Source organism: Cavia porcellus, unplaced genomic scaffold, assembly GCF_034190915.1.
Source record: "Cavia porcellus strain 051 isolate PalLab524CR breed Dunkin Hartley unplaced genomic scaffold, mCavPor4.1 scaffold_11, whole genome shotgun sequence".
NCBI classification, from domain to species: domain Eukaryota; kingdom Metazoa; phylum Chordata; class Mammalia; order Rodentia; family Caviidae; genus Cavia; species Cavia porcellus.
The window spans coordinates 62,421,875-62,443,487 of NW_026947494.1; the positions used below are offsets into that span (position 1 = coordinate 62,421,875).

A 21,613-nucleotide genomic window follows, 5' to 3' on the forward strand; every position below is an offset into this window, starting at 1 on the left:
TTAGTCTGGGAATAGGAAGAAGCCCCAGAGATGGAAAAGCATGGTATGACACGCAGCACACTGCTTATGTCACTGTCCACTGAAAATGGTTTAAATGGTCATTTTACACCATGTATATTTCACCACAATAAAATAGATACACAGAGTAGGGGGTTTTAATTAGTTGATAAATTTCAAACCTTAGCTACACACTGGAATCTCCCAGGGAAGCTTTTAAAAGTATCTATTTATCCCTAGTAGCGGGAGGCTGGACCCTGCTGCAGTATACCCAGGGAGCCAGCAGACGACAGGCACTCCCACCAGGACGCGGCTGTCACACTGGCTCTCAAAGGGTGGTGGCAGCATCTTCATCTAGGCCACATGCATGGGTGCAGCAGCTGCAGGCTGCTGGATCAACCCTCAGCGGATCTGGGTGCAGAGACTACACCACTCGCCAAAGCAGACAGCCCTGTGGCGCACAGCGGGTGGCTGGGGAGGGGTCCTGGCTCTCATGAGGGAGGCACTGTCCTGATGCGTGCAGCAGGGACATGGTAGCAAGATGCTGCCGCCATGCAGTGTCCTAAGAGGGAGGCTTGTTCACGGCCTTCCTCTTCGAGAGTCTAAAGGTTCAAATATTTTTTAAAGAAAAAAGAAACAAAAAAAAGTAAATAATCTGTGTCAGACCTCTCACCCAAAACAAACGGAGAGCTGGGGGACACTGGCCTGGAAGGCCGAAGACAGAACAGCAGGCATAGCAGTCAGGACAGGCCCTTCACCGGACATCAGCCTGCTGTTCTCCACCCAGAAGCCCTGAGAAATCTCTCCGTGGCTGCGCTGCCTTTTAGCTACCCCCCACTTCTCCTGTGTGAAGACACAGCATCTAAACTTCGTAAGGAAAAGATCCTCTGTTGTCGCAACCCAGGGAGGCACACACAGGAGGATTACAAATTCAAGTCCAGCCTGAGCACTGCAGCATGACCCTGTCCCAATACTTAAAAACTTAAAAAGGTCAGGGATGTAGCTCAATGCAAAGGCCCTGGCTTCAATCAGAGGAAAGAAGGAAGAAGGAAGAAAGGGAGGGAAGGAGGGAGAAAAAGGAGCGAGTCCCTACCGAAAGAAGCAGAGGGGGAATGGCCTTCCCACCTTAAGAAATGGAGGTTTCAGGCTGAGGATTTAGCTCAGTGGCATAAGCACCTGTCTTGCAAGCAGGCATTCATGAGTTTGATCCCCGATACCGATTTAAAAAAAAAAGAAATTACAAAAAAAAAAAAAAAAAAAAAAAGAAATGGAGGTTTCCCAGCCAATGTGGTCTCCTTTAGGAGACATCACCCTGCCGCACAGGGTCAAAGAAGCAGCTCTGGGAAAGACTTCTCAATGTTCAGACCCTTCATTCACACACTTCCCAGTAAGACAAATGTTCAGATGGACAAGGAAGGCAAAAGGATTTAGATCTCAAAAAACAATTTTTTGGTACCAGAGATGAATTCAGGACCTTGTGCTTGCTAGGTAGGTGCTATGCCACTAAGCTACACCTCTGGCCCTACATTTAGAGAATCTATGGCTCAAAAATACTGCTACCAAAAGACAAAGTTTTGCCTTGTCAAACTACAGGGACAAGAAAAAAAAGTTACCTCAAATATGGGTCCAAAAAATGTCACAAAACAGAGGCAGCACTGCCTTTGAGGCAGATGATTATAGGATAAATCCTTCTCAACACAATAATCTACAACAAGGAATTCAAGTAAGTGTCAGACTCACTCCATCACCACCACCCACAAACATGCTCAAGAAGCATTCACAGTGATCTCTCTTACCTCACATACCTTTGGTTTTCTTTCAGAGGGTTTCTTTCATTGTTGGTTTGGTTTCTTTTAGTTCAGTTTGGTTTTTTGAGACATGATCTTGCTATGTAGTCCAGGCTGGTGTTGAATTCACCACAATCTTACTGCCTCAGCCTCAGCCAACTACTGGGACTACTGGGAATATGGGGGGGGGGCACTACACCCAGGTGGTCCCACACCTTTGGGAGTAAATATAAACCCATTTTCCACATGTAGAAGGGAACTCAGAGAGTCACACTCAATGTCACTCAGGAAAGGGCACCTCGATTAAGTCCTCAGATGCTCCCTGCTGCCCTTGGTGACAAAGGGACTCTTGACTCTCACTGTTTAGGGCTGACAATACTTCCGTGGTTATCTCGTTTTACTACAGAACAACAGGATCGAGGACCTCTTCCAAAGGGCCAGATGGAACTAATCTACCTTGCCCAGTGTGGTGGCACATATTTGAAATTCCAGACCTCCAGAGGCTGAGGCGGAAGGACCGGGAGCTCCAGGCCAGCCTGAAGGACACTGTGAGTTCCAGCCCAGCCTAGACAACATAGAGTGACCCTGTCTCAAAGAAACAAAACAAAATGAAACCACTCACCCTACTCTGCCTCTCTACTGTGGATGAATGTCCCGATGTCGATCTGGGCAGCGAAGGCAGCAAATGCATTCTCAGGTGAGGAGCTACTCCAAGCTCCCCAGGTCCCCTGCAGAGCCTGGTCCCGCCTGACCCCCCCCCAAGGCATCCAGCACCAGCACGGCATAGGTGGCATCCTGCATCTCTTGCTGAATGAATGCGCAGCCCTGAAATGCTCTCCGAGCCAGCCACGCTCCCTGGGTTCATGTCAGTAGCTGTCATTTCACTGGAGATACCAACTAGTCCCGATTCACTGGTGCTCTTTATAGATAGCATCCCACACACTTTCTCTTTACGAAATTTTCAAATGTTGACTAGCTACTACCTTCGTGGATTTTTTTATGTCACCACTGCTTGCTTCACTTTGCTGATTCTTGTTTGGAACCCAACCTTTCATCATCTCTGGCCCAACTACAACCCCATCCATCTCTGCCACATATTCCTGGATCTCGAAATGCTCCTGTCCCTCCGTCCCTCATCCACTTGCAAAAGTGGATCGCCACCCATTCCTCCCTGCCTGACAGCTGCTTTTCAAGCTCTAATTTTCTCAAAGCAGAAATGGTAGCAAAAGAGAACTCTGTCTCAAGCAGCAAAGGGCAGCTATTGTAACTTTTCTAACCTTAGAAACATATGTATAGCAGAAAGTTTGGGGAAGAGAAAAAAATGTTATCAACCCTTTACCTCATTACCTAGGAAGAACTGATGTTGACATGCTGACCTCCATAAGCAGTCAGAGCTTAGCATGGACCATGTCATGGTTTGTGTCTCATTGTGCCCCCAAAGCTTTAAGATAGGGCTTGTTCACAGCTGGCTGAACCTAGAGTCTGTGACTGATTCATGGTTTAATGATGGCACTAAGGGTGCCAGAATAAGGCTGGGCGACTGCTGGGTCAGTCCACTGACTCGACTGGCACCACCCTAATCCCAGCAGTCTGACTAAGACAAAAGGGGCAGAAACAGGCTCGTTTTCCCCCTTTTGCTCTTGTTACTTTTGATAGCTTCTGCCACCATAAATAGTTTCTCCTCTGCCATGCCAACCTGCATTAGAGCCAGCCAATTATGAACTGAAACCTGTACACACTGTGAGCTGAATAAACCTTTCGTCCTTTAACTTTGGGAGTTGGGTATTTTGTCTCAGCAAAGCGAGAAAAGTAACTAAGACAGATCATAAGACACACTCTTGAGACTCATAAATTTTATTGTTTTAATTTATCTGTTATTGTCAAATTAATCAATATGTATAGTATTTTTAAAATGTATATTTGTTTATTTTTGAAAAACTATTTTAAATACTATTCCCACCTTTCCCCTCAGTCCCTCATCCCAAAGGCAATCTCTAAAAAATGTTTTCATTAATCTTCTAGAAATATTCCCACACACACAGTTTAAGTATGTCACTTCCTGTTGGTGGCTAGATCTTATGTGTTCTACTTAATAGATCAAAACTAAATACTTTCAGTGATTTCAAAACTATTACATAGAAGCACATAAAAAGTTTCATTTCTTTCTCAGAGTTCAACTTGTCAACCATGAAGTTGCAGCCAGAGGTAGGGTGGAAAGGAATACATCAGCCCCCTGCTCCAACTGTTGGCCATTGCAAACTAACAATAGCAAATCTAGGGAGAACTGAGAAAGAGGGGTTTGACACATGCGCCAGAATCAGTGCCAAAGCAAGGACAAGACTCTGGTGACCTGGTTTTTGGAAAGAAAGCCACATCTTTATATATTCTTTTAAAATAAATATTGTTTCCACTTGGAAAAATAAAATTCATTAGTAAATACAGAATAAAAACAAGAGTATATTTGTACTGGCTCTATGACTATCTCTTGGACAAATTTAAAGTGTGACAAGGCTCTATGAAACTGCCTGTTACAGCTGTATTTAGAATGTCCCACTACAGTTGTGTGTGTTCAGAGGTAGGGCTTTGGAAAGGCAGCAGGATCATAGGGCACAGTACTCCCTGGCAGATTATCCACCGGGGACTTTGGAGCTGCCTGTGCTGCTGGAGCTGGGGCTCCCTTACCCCTTCTTAATGGTCCCTGTGGGCTCAGCACCTTCCTCCCCTTGCCTCTCTGCCGTGCCAGGTGCGCCTTGGAACCCCAGCCACAATCTGTACCTGTAAGCCTGCAAACCAAAGTCACCCTCTCTTCCTCTCTGATTCGTGGCTGTCAGATGTTTTGTTCCAGTGACAAGAAGCTGATTGATACACCACCTTACTGGACCTTCTGGGGAGCCCTTCTCTGAGCTGATGAGAGCACGCATCCTGCAAGGACTGGTGCCCAGCCTGCACAGTCAGCCCAGGGCCCAGGAAGAAAACAGCCGGGACAAGCTCTGACTAAAGGCAAGGGCCCCCTGCAGGAAGAGAAGGGTAGGGGAGGTGATTAAGGATTATCAGAAGTCACTGAAATAGAGTCTGCAGGAAGGGGAAGGTGGAGGATGAAGGCATGTCCTGTGCTCTCTGCCTCTAAGAGCTCCTCATCCTGGTCACCCTCCTTCGAGCTTCACTGGGCTGGGAACCTCACTGGAGCTTTGCTAACTTTCTAGGGCTGTGAGCCCTGGGGGATCAGATGAACCCAGTATTTCTTTCTCTCCCCTCCCCTCCCGTCTGAACACTCACAGGACAGCCCAGCAGGCAGCTGGCCAAGGTGCATGAGCCAGGTATTTGGGTAAGATGTCTACGTAGCAGTGATCAATTAAACCTTCGAAGTGTTCATGAGATGCAAGAATAAATGGGAACTTGAGAGAAACTATTCCCCACTAACCCCGACCCCCCCTCCGGGATGGGGGAGGTAAGCCTGAGACCACTTGGAGAATGACATACAACATGGAAATCCAAACTCTGCCCAACTTTGTGTGGACTCAGTAAGGAATATGCTGGGTTCTTGAAAAAGTAAGTGTACATACTCAGGATTAAGTTGATTTCCACTCAAATTAATAGGTTGAACACTAGTTCTGTAACAATAACCCAAAGAATTTTCCCGTTCTTCAGGGAGAGTGAGGCCAGGATTTTAAAGCCACTTTCTGTTAAAGTGGGAAAGAAAGAGTAGGAGCTAGAGAGATAAGCAGGGGCACTCATGGAGGATCCAACCCTCTCCATTCACACTCAGAAGCCCAGTTGGTGCTGGTACCTTGTGAGTACGGGTTCTCCCAGGCACAAACAAATTGGAACAACTTGCTCACAGGATCCACAGGGCAAAAGGAGCCCTAAATTCAATGATAAATGTGCATGTGGCACTTGAAAGATGTGGGGATTATCTTTCATTTGGCAGACAATGGAGGTGAATTCCTTGCTTAAACAAACAGTATAATACAGGCACATTAAGCAAACACCAAAATAGCTAAGTAGTTATCCAGAATCCTTCCGGGTGCTGGCTGCAAGACTCCTGGCTGGGTACTTAAATATATGTGGCTCCAATCACATGCAAATTAAGTCTGCTTATACAGAGCTGACTACATGATGTGTACCAGTATTACTTAAGGTTGAAATCAGATTGCTAGTAAAATATGAAAAGAGAAACAAAATCTTTTTTTTTTTTTTTTTTTTGGTGCTGGAAATTGAACCCAGTGCAGCATACATGCTAAGCAATGATGTATCTATCACTCAGTATACTACCAGGAGCCCCCTCCCTTAGTTTATTTATTTTTTTCTTTTCTTTTTTGTCTTTTTTTTTCTCTTTTTCATTTTTATCGGTACCAGGGATCGAACTCACAACTGCCTGCTTGCAAGGAAGGCCTGATGCCGCTGAGCTAAATCCCCAGCCCCCCTTTTTTGTCTTTTTGAGACAGGATTTCACTATGCAGTCCAGGCTGGCCTTGAACTCACTTTATAGCACAGGCTGGCCTCCAGCTCACAGCAATCCTCCTGCCTCAGCCTTCAGAGTGCTGGGGTTACAGGCCTGTGCCTCCTTGCCTGGCCATTCCCCTTAGTTTTTTTAAAAAATGCTATAAAAAATATCTTCTATCAGAAATTCAGTAGGAATGGAGAAATGGCCATTAAAAGTCTTTTCCTTTGAAGATCTCATACAAAAAAAAATTCATAACAATGCTCTCCTATCTTATATCAACAGCAAAACAGATCTGTAGTTTCCCTGCAACAGGGGGATGATATGGGTGCTCTTAATCTACCCACTAACATATTCTATAGTTATAACTGCTGGGGGTGCATGACTAAATGAGAACTGTCAGTTGACCTGGAAGAAATAGACACCCTCAAGCTCACTTCTAAGCATTAGAAACCCAGAATAGCCAGGTATGGGGCCTCCCTCTTATTCAAAAATATTCTCAAACTGAGCATGATGTTTTACATCTATAATCCCAGAACCCTGGAAGGCCAAGGCAGAAGGAACTTAAATTTAAGCCTAGCAACATGGCAACCTAGTGAAGCCCTGTTTCAAAACATGAAGAGGAGCCAGGGATATATCTCAGCAGCATAAGCACCTGCCTGGTAAGCCCAATGTCTTGAGTTCAATTCCTGATACAAAAACAAACAAACAAACAAACAAACAAACCCCATAATGAAGAACTGGGAATGTAGCTCAGTGCAAAGGTGATATGTTCAATCCCCAATTCCGAAAATTAAAAAACAAACAAGAGTTCTCTGACTCTCTCGGCCTCCCCCACAGCTGCTCACAGCACCACCTCCCCGTGAAGTCCTAGGGCAGCTAACTTTCTCCAAGCCACAGTTTATGGAGGCTTTGGGTTTTTCCCTCCCAAATCGAGTTTGTTTCCCAAAAGAGAGAAAAGCAACCTTAAAGCTGCACCCAAATAGATTCTATAAAATAAACACAACTTGGATAAAAATCAGTGCCTGGTATACACATATGCTCAAAACAAACACACAAGGAACCTGACTGGAAGGGAAGCACACTCATGTGTTTTCACTATAAAACCTGTACCCACGGTGAGGAGCAATAGCTCATTTTGTTCTGCCACAGCTCTTGTGCACACCTTGAAGACTTGAAATTCATTTAGGAGCAGTGGCCTATGCTTGTAATCCCAGCACTCCTAGGATGCTGAGACAGGACAACCACAAGTCTGAGCCCAGTTTGAGCAGCTTGGCAAGGCTCATCTTGAAGAGAAAATTAAAAAGAATGTTGACAAGAAGGGTCACATTTAACAGGTGATCATAAAACACCAGAAGGCCCATTTGTGCTTGTGATAATAAAATCAAAGGTGAGTCCAGTTAAATATACTCAGATCTGCAGAGACCTAATTATCCCACAGCTCCTCAGGCAACTGCTCAGGATCTGGAAACACACCTGTAGGCAGTCTTCAACCCACCTGGGGAGGGGTCACTGGGGGCCAGTAAATGTTCTGGGAATATGACAGGTGAAAACTGCCACATGTAACTGAAAGAATGAGGAAGGAAGACAAACCTAACCTCCTGTTGATTCATCTTTAAACCGCTTGCCTGCTCTAACTGTACCTGGTTTTCTGACCTGGTCTCAGGTCACCCATCCTTAACAAAACCATCAGGCACAGCTGCTTGTCCTAAAGACATTCCCAAAGCCAGAGCATGGCCTGGGAGAGAGGATACCGAACAGCACAGTCCCAGCCTGCCTTGCCTGGAAGACAGCTCCCTCCCCACTGCCACTCTTGCCCTTGAAAGCCCAATGAAAGGATTCTGCTTGCTTGTTTTTGTTTTTAACAAGAACAGAAAGATACTTTGCTGATGATGATTGGCTCAAGCAACTCAAGACAGCTCAAATAGACCTCTGCTGCCTGACAGTAAAGAATTCCATGATGTATCTGCCCCCTTCAGGTTACCCCCATCTTGATATCAACTCAGGGTCACCAGGATAGAGCTCTTGCCTAGGCTGCAGGCTCTGGGTTTCATCTTCAGCACCACCACAGAGGGGCAAAAAAAAAAATTAACTCCAGCAAACTACAGACCAAACAAATGTCTTAGGGTGTCTTTCCAACTTTCCTCTGGTCACACTCAAACACAGAACCTTCACACAGCCTTTCTGCTACCCCAATTCTGTGGCTCCTACAGGAGCCTTTCCAGAACTTGCAGTGCACTAGAAGGAGTCTCAGCGTTACCCCTCAGTCCGCGCTCTCATGCAGGTGGTGACTGGCATCAACATTTCCCCCCGCCACCACGCTTTGTACACATCACACCCTCAGTGGCTTAAAGAACTACAGTCCAGAACCAGGAAGCAGCAGCACCCTCCCTGCACCAGCAGCAGTTCAGTGGGCTGAGCAAGAACCAGGAAGCAGAACCTTCCCTGTGAATCAGCGGCTCTCAGGCAGGGAGAGAAAATTCCCCCCTCAGTCTCCCAAGCAACCAGCTAATTTGGAAGAATGCAGGCTGAGATGATAGCAACTGAAGTAAAGAAAAAGCTTAATGCCTGTGTTGTTTGATTGACTTTGCACAACTAAAGCCAGTCTGAGCATCTATATAGAGGATAACAATACACAATACAGTAACTATTGTGGGGGTGGAGAAAAAAAACACCTACGGTCCACTGACCACTACATGCCTGGGACCACACAGTTACCTCTAGAGGTCTATCACTTCACCCATCTCTCAAGGAAGACCAGCAAAGCCCAAGGTTGCTCAGGCAGTTCGGAGAAGTCAGAACCCACATCTGTTCAACACCACAGTTTTAGCCATTTCCTGGTGCCCTGACTCTTCCCCAAAGGGATAAACATAGCTATATAATGAAGATGCATCAGCTCGCTGGTCAGTCACCACATAGATTTTTGCCTGGTTTGCCATCAAATCCGGAACTTAAGGCATGGCTAGTATATAAAATAAAGTGTGTTTTTCCAATTATCTTATTTAGAAGCATTGGTGCGTACCATTGCATTATGGAAATGGCTTCCTTTCACATTAGTGCCTCAGAGACAGAGAAAGATGTCTTTATGTATGCATTTGATGCAGCTTGAAAATGTTCTGTAAAAAGCCCGTGCATTTGTGTATGCTATTTCTTGGGGGGAAATAAGGCAGCAAAATAGACTTTAAAGAATGCCGTGCACCTATTTTTAACAGCACCCTACCCAAAGGGGATATCTTAATGTACACATTTGAAGACATTTGAATGTACTCTGTAAAAAATTGCATGTATTTATCTGTGTTTTTTCCTTGGGGAAAAATAAAACAGCAAAATTGACTTTAAAGAAATATCATGCATTTTTTCTTTTATTCATGTGTATGTGCATGTATACGTGTATACACACGCACACATGTGTGTGTTACTAGGATTGAACCCAGAAAGCAACGAGTTACATTCTCAGTCCTTGCAATTCTATTCTAAGATGGAGTCTTGCCAAGTTGTCCAGGCTGACCTCAAACTTGCAATCCTCCTGTCTTAGTTTCCTGAGTAAGTGGAATTATAGGTATGTACCAACACACTGGACCACACAAAGCACATCATCCACATGGTTGCAAGGAGGATGCCCTTGATAAAATCACAACAAACTGCTGAAAGAGACAGGAAAGAGGGATCAATCCCCATGACTCAGACATGGCCAACTGGTGCCCACTGATGAAGCAGAAAGTTTCAGGGTCTAACCATGGCCTTAAGCCCCCTGTGGCCAGCTATATAGATGGGAGGCCTTGATACAGTATCATTGATTTAAATTTCTTTGTGCAAATGGCCCTCTCAAAGGTCATTTTGATGCAAGGACAAAAAAATAACACACAAAAAGCTCCCAGGCCTTGGTATCGTTGCAAATCTTAGTTCTTGCCCCAGATGGAAGTGCCTGCTGGTAGGATTTACCTCACCCTATGAAGTTCAGTAATCTTCACTTCTCTTTTGGTTACCATGAGGACTGGACAAACATTAGCTCTCTTTGCACATGAGTCTTTTAAATAGAAAGAGTTGTTAAAAGCTTGTGGATAGCTGCGCATAGTGGCGCATGACTGTGATCCTGGTCAACAGAGAGGCTGAGGTAGGAGGATCTCCAAAAGTTCAAGACTGTGTAGGCTGGACTACATAGTGAGTTTAGGCTAGCCCGAACAACATAGTAAAATTCTGTCTCAGGAAGTATCCCACAAACGCTTATGGAGGCAAGAGACACAGACCCTCACTTTGATCCTCAAGTTTGCAAAAGAAAAAAGAGTGCAAGAGAGAGTATGTGGAGTGGGGCAGTAAGGGGCACAGCAAATCAAGGGTTTCCTAGTTAAAAAGGGGCTAGCTAACACCCAGAAGACACTAAGTCTTAAAACAAACCTGGTATTACAAACTTAAGCTCTCCCAAACAAGTCATTCTGGCTAACAGTGTGTGTAATTAAAGTTAAAAGCATACTAAAATAACACTTCGGCTGTTGACCTTACAGGTCTTTTTGCGAAGCTCAAGCAGAGCGCCAGCACTCAGGGAGTGGCCTGCCCCTGCCCCTGCAGACAGCAGTGCCCTGCCCTGCAGCACCACAGGTGCCCCTCAGGGTTCTGGCCCCTCAGGGTGCTGAGCCACACGACATCCCAGCTAGCAAAATAGTATAAAGGTACCACTGGGCCCTGTTCCACACAACTGTGTGTAACTAGGTCAGAATTTAAGCTTCACCTCAGGCTGGACACCACAAAGAAAGAAAGCCACTATCAAGTGCTTCAGAAACCTAGTTACTCAGGTAAGATCATCACTCAAAAACTGGTATCATGAGCCAAACTCTTCCCTCAACACACACACACACATACACATTTATTTATTTACTTATTTATTTATGTATTTATTTACTGTTTGAGACAGAGTTTCACTACTGCAATTCAGGTTGGCCTTGAGTTCACTATGTATCCTAGGCTGGCCTTGAGCTCACAGGGATCCTCCTGCCCCAGCCTCGGAAGTGCTGAGATTTCAGGTACATGCCATCACACCCAGCTAATACTGCAGTCTTTAAAAGAAGCAAAAAAGTGAAAGGTTGCCTACTATAATCTTTTAATGTTCCGTGTATAATCGATAAGCACAATGAGTGCTTAAATCCTCCCTCTTGCTTTCTCCAATCATCCCTGCCCCTTTCTGAAGCAGTTCTGGAAGCCCTCTTTCAGGAGTATCATTAGTTGCACAGACCTGCCTGCCTTTATGTCCTGAATCTATGTAAATCATTTGCATTTTCACAGTCATTTTGATTTTGGGGAAGAGTCAGAGGTCACTGTCAGATTCAGGGAATAAGGTGGATGCGCACACACCATGATGTGTTTACGAGCCTGCCTTTCTATTTGGTGGGTGCACTCAGCAACAACATTCAGTGTGTGTGTGTGTGTGTGTGTGTGTGTGTGTGTGTGTGTGTTATCACATCTCATAGCAACATCACAAAAGAGGACTACCAGACCAAAAGGTCAAGATCGATGGGATAAATGTGTGGGGGAATGTTTTGAGGCTGATGAAAGGTCATGTGTATTTTACTATAATAATTTTTTTAATTTTTAAAGATTTACTATATTTTTTAACCATGCCTTATAACTCATGAGATGTTCTATTTTGCAGAGTAGAAACCCACTGGTTTTTGTCATGGGCACCACCCTTAGCAATCCACAGTGACACTTCAAATGTTGAATGCATTACCTGTGCTGAATGAAATCATCTGTCCAGCGACACAGACCTTTTGGTCTTTTTTGTCCCAGCAATGGACAGAAAACTCAGTACCATGCACATCTAGACAAGCGCCCGGAACTCACGTGCTGCTGCTCTGGCCTCCTGAGTAGTTACTAGAGTTCCAGTCACACCGACCGCCCCAGCCTCATTAGCCTTTTAACTCTCAAGTCATTCAGACAAAACTGCTGCTACATGTTGGTGACAGCTTGTTCTCAGAACTAACTGAGCACACCCATCACAGTTCATCACAGCAGCCCAAGAAGCTCTTGGCAAGTGTTACTTACATTAGGTGGTACACACCTGTACGATCGGGGTAGGAGGATCTGAGGTGCACACCTCAGAAGATGGGGGTAGGAGGATAGTGAGCCCAAAGCCAGCCTAGGCTACACAGCAAGACCCTGTCTCACAACTAAGTTAATAAAGTTGGCTTTGAGTGTAGAAGCCAGTCTGGGTCTCCACAGCGGCCACGCTCTCTCCCTTCTTCCACTTCTCTCAGCACAGTATTACTGAGCTGCTAGGCTACTGATATCATATCAGTGTCACACTACATAATTTCACAGGTTGCAGGAAGACATGGCCAACAACAGAAAATTAAATAGGAAGTAGCCTATGGAATTTTAATTCAGTGCTCTTGTCAATCAGGATGCTTGCAGCAATCTTGCCTGTCAGAAATCTGAGAAGGGCTTGCAGTTTTCATGCAGAACTCATTGAGAAATCCCCCAAGTACCACTTCTTATATGGTATTTTATAGGACACCCAGCCTGGCAGGGAGAAGAGAGATCCTGACAACCCAGTCACATGAATTACTTCACATAAGAATCAATGAATGCAAGGATCATTCAAGAAGGCAGAGGAGAGACCAGGACCAAAGTCCACAGGAACAAGTATAACAGAATGACTTAAATCACCAAGGAGTTGTGTTTTTTTGCGGTACCGGAGATCAAACTCATGACTTCGTGCTTGCCAGGCAGGCGCTTATGCCACTGAGCTAAATCCCCAGCCCTCAAGAAGTTGTTTTAAAAGCTCTGTCTCAACTATGCTCAAAACACTCAGCAATGGAACTGACACGATGATTTTTCGGTGCGCTAAGTGTTAGGGATAAATCCTGTCTGGTATAGTTGAAGGTTTTACTGAGCCTGCACTTATTCATCCAAACTAACAAACAAGAAAAAGCATACCTCCATGATGTAACAAGGCAAGGACACTCACTTTCACCATTCTGTCCTGGCCTGCCAAGAGCATCCAACACTGGTCCCAGTCTCACGTGGACAGGAGGCCCAGCTGGTCAACAATAAGCAGAAGTACAGCATACCATATCACTCCCCCTGGCATGACTGCTCAATGCTAGGTACTGTCAGTTAACACTGTAGATGTTTTGTGAGAGATTATTTTTAAGTATGCTGCAAACATACAACACTCAGGAACCTGACATCAAAATGCTAAGAATGCCAGTTCTCACAGCATAACAGGCCATTGTATTCAGGTCTTCATATTTCACCGTGGTGATGGAGCCTGGAAACCTAAGCACAGACTTTCTCTGTCTGGTGAGGTGAAGGAGCTGAGGAATGCTAGCCCTTGATGAGCTACGGAAGGGAAGGCTCCAACAAGGCGTACCACCCTCTACCCTAGACTGGCCCAGAGAGACCTAGGAAGATTTCCAAAGAAAGCGACCCCATGCAGTGGGCTTCCCAGATTTTTGCGTCTGGTTCCTTTCTCTAGACTGCACGGAACTAAAAGCCACCAGTTTATTCAATAAATACCAGGTGGTATCTCAGGACAGAAGGAAATGCTACCTTCATTCAAGCACCCTGTTCCCTTCACTGCAAGTTTGCACTGTGCCTTGCTAACTAGTAGATTGTGCCGACCGACTGTTAGCAACAAACCACTTCTTAGCGTTTTACGTGCCCAGTTTCCAGCCTCTGCGGCTATCAGTTTGTGCGGGGAAGCAACCCTGTGTTTTGACAGCTTGTCACACTGAAGGACTTCCACCCAGCTGAGGGTAACACTGCAATCGCCAGAGGAGCCCCGGGCTCCTCCCTGCACCCCAGGAGCTGTTGCCTTCTGTGTGGTTTATCAAACTGAAAACTGAAGCTGCAAAATACTGAGCCCTGGTCAACCACTGAGCGGGCCCCACCTTACTGCCTGCCTCAAATGGTCACGTGGGAAAACGAACTCCCACCTCTGACACGCCTCCCCGAGGCTGGGGGAGGGGAGAGAAAGGGGCAAAAGATTAACCTGTAGTCCTGCGCCATGAGTTCGGGGACTGGACCAAGCCTAGTGAAAGAGGGCCAACTTTCTGTTTGTTTTAAAGGAAATACTTCCTGGCACATGTTTAGGACTCTGAACTCTGCACATGAGGCCACGTGGTTGTGCTAATCTGGCTCCATCCACTCACGATCAGCCAAAGAAACCTCGCGGCGAGGGCAGCCCCTGGCGGGGTAATCGGCACCATCTCCTCTAAGTCACGCGGGCCACAGGCCCTCTCACCACGCGCGGGGTGGGGGTGGGGGAGGGAGGTATCCTTTTTGGGCTGTGGCAGGAAGGGACGCTCACCTGTGGGATATGAACTGGCTCTGGCCGGCCAGGTGAAGCCCCGAGAACGGGACAGAAGGACACGTCTGCCCTTCCGGGAGATCCGCTTTCGCCACTCACATTGCTCAGAGAGCGCTGGCACCCTATCGGCGGCGCCCACCTGTAGCCACAGCAAACAAACTTTCTGCCCCTTCTGTGTCGGATGCACTGAGTCCCTGACGCCACCCCATGGCCCGAGCAGGCAGCGGTCGGACCTCAGCGGGCTCCTCACCTGATACCCCTAAATCCCCACCGCGGTCCGCCCGGGACTCCGCGCTCCATGGAGTGCACGGGCTGGTGAGTCCAGGCTGCTAGCGAGGGACTCGTAGTCTGTAGAGAAGCGCGGGAAGACGCCGCGCTCAGCCCTCTGCAACTCCAGCCCCCAACTTCGCGAGACACACCGCCGCCGCTGCCCCCTCGCTCCCCGCGCCGCGCGCCCCCGCGTTCTCGGCCTCCCCAACTCGCTCCCGGAGAAGGGGCTCCCTCACATCGCCGGGCAGCCGGAGCTCCGGGACACTTACAGCCATAGCGGGGTCTCTGCAGCGACGGCGGCTCTTCATGCGGCATCCTGCGCGGCTCCGGGGGCCCTCCCGGGGCGCGCCCTCCGCGGCTCCCCTCGTTGGCCAGGCTGGTGGGCTCTGCGCCCCGCTGGAGCGCTCCGATCGCGCCCTGCCGCCCGCGCCGGGACGGTGCTGCTTCGCCGGGCCCGCTGTCCCCGCGCGCAGACGCCGAGCACAGCGACTCGGCTCCGCTCCGCGCCGCCGCCGCCTCCGGGACAGGTTTCCTTTCTCCTGCAACCCGGCCCCGTTATCCAGCGCGGGCGAGCGCGGCGTGGCGCAGCGACCTCTACCGCGTCCCGGGCGCAGCGCTTCGGGACCGCCCCGCCGGCAGGGGGAGGAAGGGGAGAGCGGCCGGGGACCCGCGGCGGTCGGAGCGTTGGGGTGGTGGAAGTGAGCCCACACCGGGACGAGCGCGGAAACCGCAGAGAACACGGGCAGCCCCAGTCGCCCGTGTGTTGCTCAGTGACAAGCGGCAAACAGCGCGGTTCCTTTTCCTTTGCAGAGATAGCGCGTTGACTTTTTTTTTTTTTTTTTTGGCATCAAAAGTTGCTTCTGTTATCTTTCTTTTTGCCTACCAAATCCAGGGTTCCCCTGTTGTGACTCACAGGAAGCTGTACGTGTGCGTACTCGCTGGAGACGTAAGATAAACGGCCCAATGACCCCTCACAGCACTGCCCACCTCGGCCTCCTGCAGGGCCCCTTGCCCCAGCCCCAGCCCCAGCCCCAGGTCGCCGCGCCCTTACTCAGGCCCAGCTGGGGTCTCACAACCTCAGAAATAGTATGTAGCTGTGTTTTCAAAGCAGGAGTTTCAGGTGGTCACCGGGAGCTGTTTGTCCTTGTGTGGATCCGGAGCAGGCAAATGTGGGGTGTGTGGGTGCTTAAATGAGAAACAAATTGAGACAGGGATGATTCAGAAGCCCTGTTCTGGGGAGGGCGCCTTTGCATGGAACTGCGGTGTATCTTTGTCCCTTTAAATTTATTTTTTTAAGTATTGAGACAGGCTCTTTGCTGAGGCTGAGTTGCCCAGGATGGACTTAAACTTGAGATCTTCAGCCTCTCAGAGTGCAAGCTTGGCTGAATCTGTGCTTCTATGAAGCTGTCCTGTGAGGCTGACACAGGTCCGCCCGCCTTGCTTGAAATGATTCTGAGAATAGAAGGACCCGTGGGATTAAAGTGGACTGGGACATCTCAGTCAGCTGGGACAACAAGACAATTCCTTGTTCTTTTTCCTGGGGACATTAGATTTTCGTCCTATTGGCATAGGATGGGAGGGGGCTTTCCTCCAAAACACGCGTGCCTCTGATTATAACAACTCAGAGGTGGAGAAGGATCACCACTCAGTTGCTGTTCGTCAGAGGAGGAGAAGCTGAAGGGGTTTGCTGTGTCCCCAGTTTTGAGTTGGATGCTATCTAAATTCCGCCTAGTCTCTTACTCTACTCCCAAGAACAAGGAGGTCCTTCCGCACAGGTGGAGTTCAATGTGAGTGTGTGAAGTCCACAGATAACTTTGAAGTTTAAGTATTTACAGAGGGAATAAAGTCACTGTAAATTACAGTGGAGAAGAAAGTGGACAGATCTGAGGTCTGCTTTGAAGACTGGGCAGGAGTTGGGAGGACCAGAGCCAGGCAAGAGAGGAGCTTGAGAAGCTGTCACCAGATATAAGGGACTTGAGGATGTGATGGGGGTGGGGGGTAGGGGAGAGCATTTGAGAGCTCCAGCAGGTTCTGCAGGAACCTCGGGGTACGGGGAGTCTAGGGAAGGCAACCCTGGAGCAGGACATACGATGAAGTGGAGATGCCCAAAGGGTGAGCAAATAGCTGCTGGCGTGAGAAAGTGGAATTTAAGCCCCAAGAGGTGAGCAGGCGGACAGGGGATGTAAATTCCATCTCTGGAGGAGCTCAGGAGGAGCTCCTGAGGTTCCAGAGCCTCATCATGGTCAGAGTCACCATGAGCACTGAATACTCAGAGGCCATCAAAAAGGCTGGCGTTCTTATTTCAGTGGTCTTGAGAGCCAGCTTGGCTTCATTCCCTGGGAAATAGTACTATCTTAGCTAAGCATCTCAGAAGAAACTCCTCTGCAGAATGCTGAGCTATGGTAGAATTTCACACATGAATGATTCCAATAAACACAAGGCAATATGCCAGCTTACTTTACCACACAACTGCATAGAAAATTATTAAAAAAACAAAAGCCGAGAGAGTAGTAAAAAGTTTTTTAATAAGAGAACTTTTTCTTCAACATAAAATAAAAGATGTAAAATTGCTACATATGCCAAACCATCTTCAAAGCAATATTTTGTTTAATAACTGTTTTTAGATGGCCATGAAGGTGCATGCATATAATTCCAGCACTCTGAGAAAGTGAAGCAAGTCAATGGATCACAAATTCAGCTCAATGTGGCCAACTTAATGATTTATCAAGACCTTGCCTCAAAACAAAACATATAAAAGGCCCTGAGGTTCAATCCCTAGCACCAAAAACAAAATAAAATAACAAAGACAAAACTAAAAAAAAAAGTTTTTTAAGGCATGTATCTTTTGATACGCTTAAATAAGAACGAACATATTTGAAAAATGCAGTTTTTATAATTATAAGAGATTATTCATCCTTGGCTCTGTCAATGTGGTAGATTACATTTATTGACTTGCATATGTTGAAACATCTCTGCATTGCTGGGATGAATCCTCCTTGATCATGGTGTATAATCATCTTGATGATTTGCTGCATTCTTTGAAGATTTTTGCACCCATGTTCATTAAGGAGATTGGACTATAGTTCTCTTTTCTGGTTGGGTCCTTCTCTGGTTTTGGTGTCAGAGTAATGCTTGCTTCCTGGAATAAATTTGGGACTACTGCTCCCTTTATATTTCATTAAAGAGTTTGAGAAGGAGCAGCATGAGATCTTCTCTAAATTTCTCGTAGAATTTAGCAGTGAATCCACCAGGGCTTGGGCTTTTTCTTTATTGGTAGGTTTTTAAATTATATCTTCAGTTTTATTGACAGATATTGGGTTATTTAGAATTTTTATATCTTTTTTATTCAACTTTGAGAATTCATATGTACCTAGGAATCTGTCCATTTCTTCTATGTTTTTCATCTTATTAAAGAAAAGTTTCACAAAGTAGGTATTGATGATCTAATTTTGTGTTGAGAAGTTGGCTATGATTTGTATGGGCTCCCTTTTTTTTAATGCCTTACATACACTTTATTTACTCAGTTGAGAACTATTGTATTATGTGTATAAAATGCTCTGTAGCTGACCCCAACATTTGCTTGCACTGACTTCAAGGAGAGCTCTGTTTGGGTTTTCTGTGTTCAGGTTGCTAAGTTGCTGTTGTTGCTTTGTTTTCTGTCAGGGTCAAGGTGGATGCTTTCATATAAAATATTATTTTTCATTCCTTCTCTGGCGATCCTTTGCTGAATGCTTCCCTTTGCATAATTACACCTGCAATGGAACCAGCATCATAGTCACCATGATAAATCCTCCTACTCCAGCATCACATGATCTTCTAATTCTGCCTTCCCTTTTGTGGGCTCGCCAGGCTCCCGCACAGCTGCCATGGCCATGAGTTGGAGGTTCTCCTGCCTCCCTGTGTCTGCCCAGATGGGCTTTATTTTATAGGCGATTTGTTTCTTTTCTCTAATAGCTTTTAACATTCTGTTCTGTTGTTGAATTTCTAGAATTTTGACTGTTATATTCCTTTGTGTAGATCTTTTTGATAATGACTAATGAATTCTGTATGCCTCACTTATCTATGTGTCAGATTCTCTTTGCATGCTTGGGAACTTTTCTGCCATGATGTCTGTGAACAGATTTTTATATGTCATTTGTGCTATCTCCTGTTTTCTTCATTGACTCTGATCAATCTTATGTTATTTTTCTTTGAATCATCTAGCAGCTGTTGGGTTGATTTTTTTGTGCTCTCTTGCTATTTCTAAGAAATCTTTCTTTTTTGATCACTGTCCACAATTCTGTCTTCTATATCTGAGATTCCGTGCTTACATTGGCTCATTACACTGTGGATACTTTTAAGGGAATTTTTAACCTCCTGGATATCTGTTTGAATCTGTTTCATGGATTCCATTTCTTTCCTATTTTGTGTGTTCATGGTTCCCATCATTTTCCTACATGCCTCTATTTTTAAAATCTGTATTTGCTCTTTCATTATGGTTACCATCTCTGTAGTTATCTGATAAATTATTTCTAATTTGATTTTTTTCTAGACCTTTGTTCATCTGCATTGTTTCTTTCGCTATTATCACTTCGGAGAGTCCAGGTGCATGGCTTTCAGATTGTTCCACCTCATTGTCCCTGGAGTTTGCCTTTGGTGAGCTGGAAGTCTGAGGTTAATTCCACTGAAGTTCAGGCTGGTCTCTGCCTGTGAGACTGGGACCAGATTTGGTCAGTCTGAAGCACTCTGTCTCCTGCTGGCCTGAACTTGGCTCCTTGACCTTCTGCCAATGGAACTCAGCTTTACCTCTCCTGGTCCCTGGGAGTTGCTAGATGGAGCCTGCAACTGTTCTGAGTTCTGAGTTCGGTAGGCCCCTCTCCAAGATGGCTCCTGACCAATCCACTCTCTCCTGGGGGGCATCTGAACCCAAATAACTCACTAGGTGCATCCACTGCTCTGTTCCCTTGGTGTGTTCCTCGTAGAGGCCTCTGGGGTCACCAGTAGTCACCATGGGTCTGCAGATTTGGGTTGCCCCTCCCACACAGGTGTCCAGGTTCAGGGAGAAAGTATCACCTACCACCTCCTTCTTCACTGAAGTCTCTCTCCACTCTCTCTGTGGGCTTCAATTCTCACTTTAGATCCTTCCTGGGTCCTTGGGACCCACTTTTCTCTTCTTCCTCTTCTTTCTTTCTCTTCTTCTCTTCCTCATATTGGTATATTCCAGAATCCGGACACCAAATCTTGGAGAAGATGTTTCTCTGCTGCTCACCACACCACTATCTTCCCTGAAGTCTAAAAGATTATTTACATTGTGAGTATCAAAATGGAAACAATTTGAGTATTATTTTAATGTCAAATGTGGTGGCACACACCTATAATCCCAGCTACTTAGAAGGCTGAGTTAGAAAGATTATAAATTTTGAGGCCAGCCTGATCAGTTTATTGAGCCTATCTCAAAACACAGAAACAAAACAACAACAGCAAAACAGCTCGGTGACAGAGTGCCCCAGGTTCAGTGCCTAACACTGGGGTGCGGGGGGGGGGGGCGGCCTCAGTTTTAACATTCCACTCACTTTTAAAATGATTTGATTTTTCAGAGACAATACTGATCATTTTAATATGTACACTCAAAAGAGTAACCAATACTCATCAGTGAACCACCAGTTGGTGAGGCATGCAGAAATTCCAAGCGTTTTCTAAGGATTGAAAGCTTAAGTGAAACAATCAGTGCTTCAGTTTTCAAATACAAAAGTGCGAGGTCAAGTGTCAGAAGAGACAAAATCTATAAAATTGAATTCTTCTTAACACCATTTTATGGTCAAGGAAACGAGGCAAATGGAAGTAGCTTAATTTCCACAGCTGTAGAACAAAGCTCAAACTATACTTCAAGCTCCCCAAGAGTCTCTGCCTATTGTTCTCCGTGTACATATTTTTGTTTATATATACACTTTTCAAAAATGAAATCCTTTTCTACCTCCCTCAAGTCTGTAATTTTGAACAACTTGCAAGCGTTTTGTAAATTTTAATCAGTAGAGCTTTATAGCAACCTTACCTTTTATTTTCCCCCACTCTTTGCTTTAAAGTTAAATTTCCAAGTGAATCAATGTTTGGTAAGACTGTGTAAACTTTAATTTTAGCAAATTAACTAAAGTCACACACAATTTCATAATTCCCTCTTTTATAGTTTGAGTTACAATTCAAATACCTGAGAGGAGAATCCCCAGGGGACCTGTAAGCATAGGCAGAGGGGAAAAAAGCATAGCCAGAGAAACCGTTGCATTTGCCAGGGCCACGCACGAAACTTCCAGCCCCATCTCCGCCAGCTTTTCCCATGCCAAAATTTCCAATTGCAATTATCACTAACACCCATTCAGTTCTTTTTACTCTTTCGTTTTGAGACATGGTCTTGTTAAATTTCCTTGGTTGGCCTTGAACTTGTGACCCGTCTGCCTCAAGCCTCCTGAGTAGCTGAGATTCTAAGTGTATACAACCTTTTCTAGCTAGATTATCTATTGATTACTGGTGACCTCCTTTTAGAGTGTGAGCTTCTTAAGAGGTGAGTATTGGTCTAGTCTTTACTTCCATGTGTTCCAGACTTGCAGCAAGGCCAGGCATGCAGTAACTGCTCATTTATTACATTGCAGAAGTGAATGCATCAAACACCTACACATACCAGTCCCTGGACTCAGAATAACAGTTGTTTTGGGTCCACAGAGGGCATCAGCAATAGGAAATGACAGAGTTGGGTATACCCAACTCTGGTATTTCCCCTGTCATAGAAGCCCCGTCCTGTTCTGGACACGGAAATATTGCACTTCTGGGTTCAGCATGGCT

General features: G+C 46.0%; 1 protein-coding gene across 1 annotated transcript in view; it reads right to left on the reverse strand.

Annotated features, from left to right (window-relative positions):
* Positions 1–15,381, reverse strand: part of Iqgap2 (IQ motif containing GTPase activating protein 2) — a 260,427-nt gene extending 245,046 nt beyond the window's left edge. The window contains exon 1 of the mRNA XM_003470236.5: positions 15,070–15,381. Within this exon, the coding sequence (XP_003470284.2) occupies positions 15,070–15,115 (46 nt within the window). The 5' untranslated portion in view covers positions 15,116–15,381. The remainder of the gene's footprint in view (positions 1–15,069) is intronic.
* Positions 15,382–21,613: the final 6,232 nt, after the last annotated feature.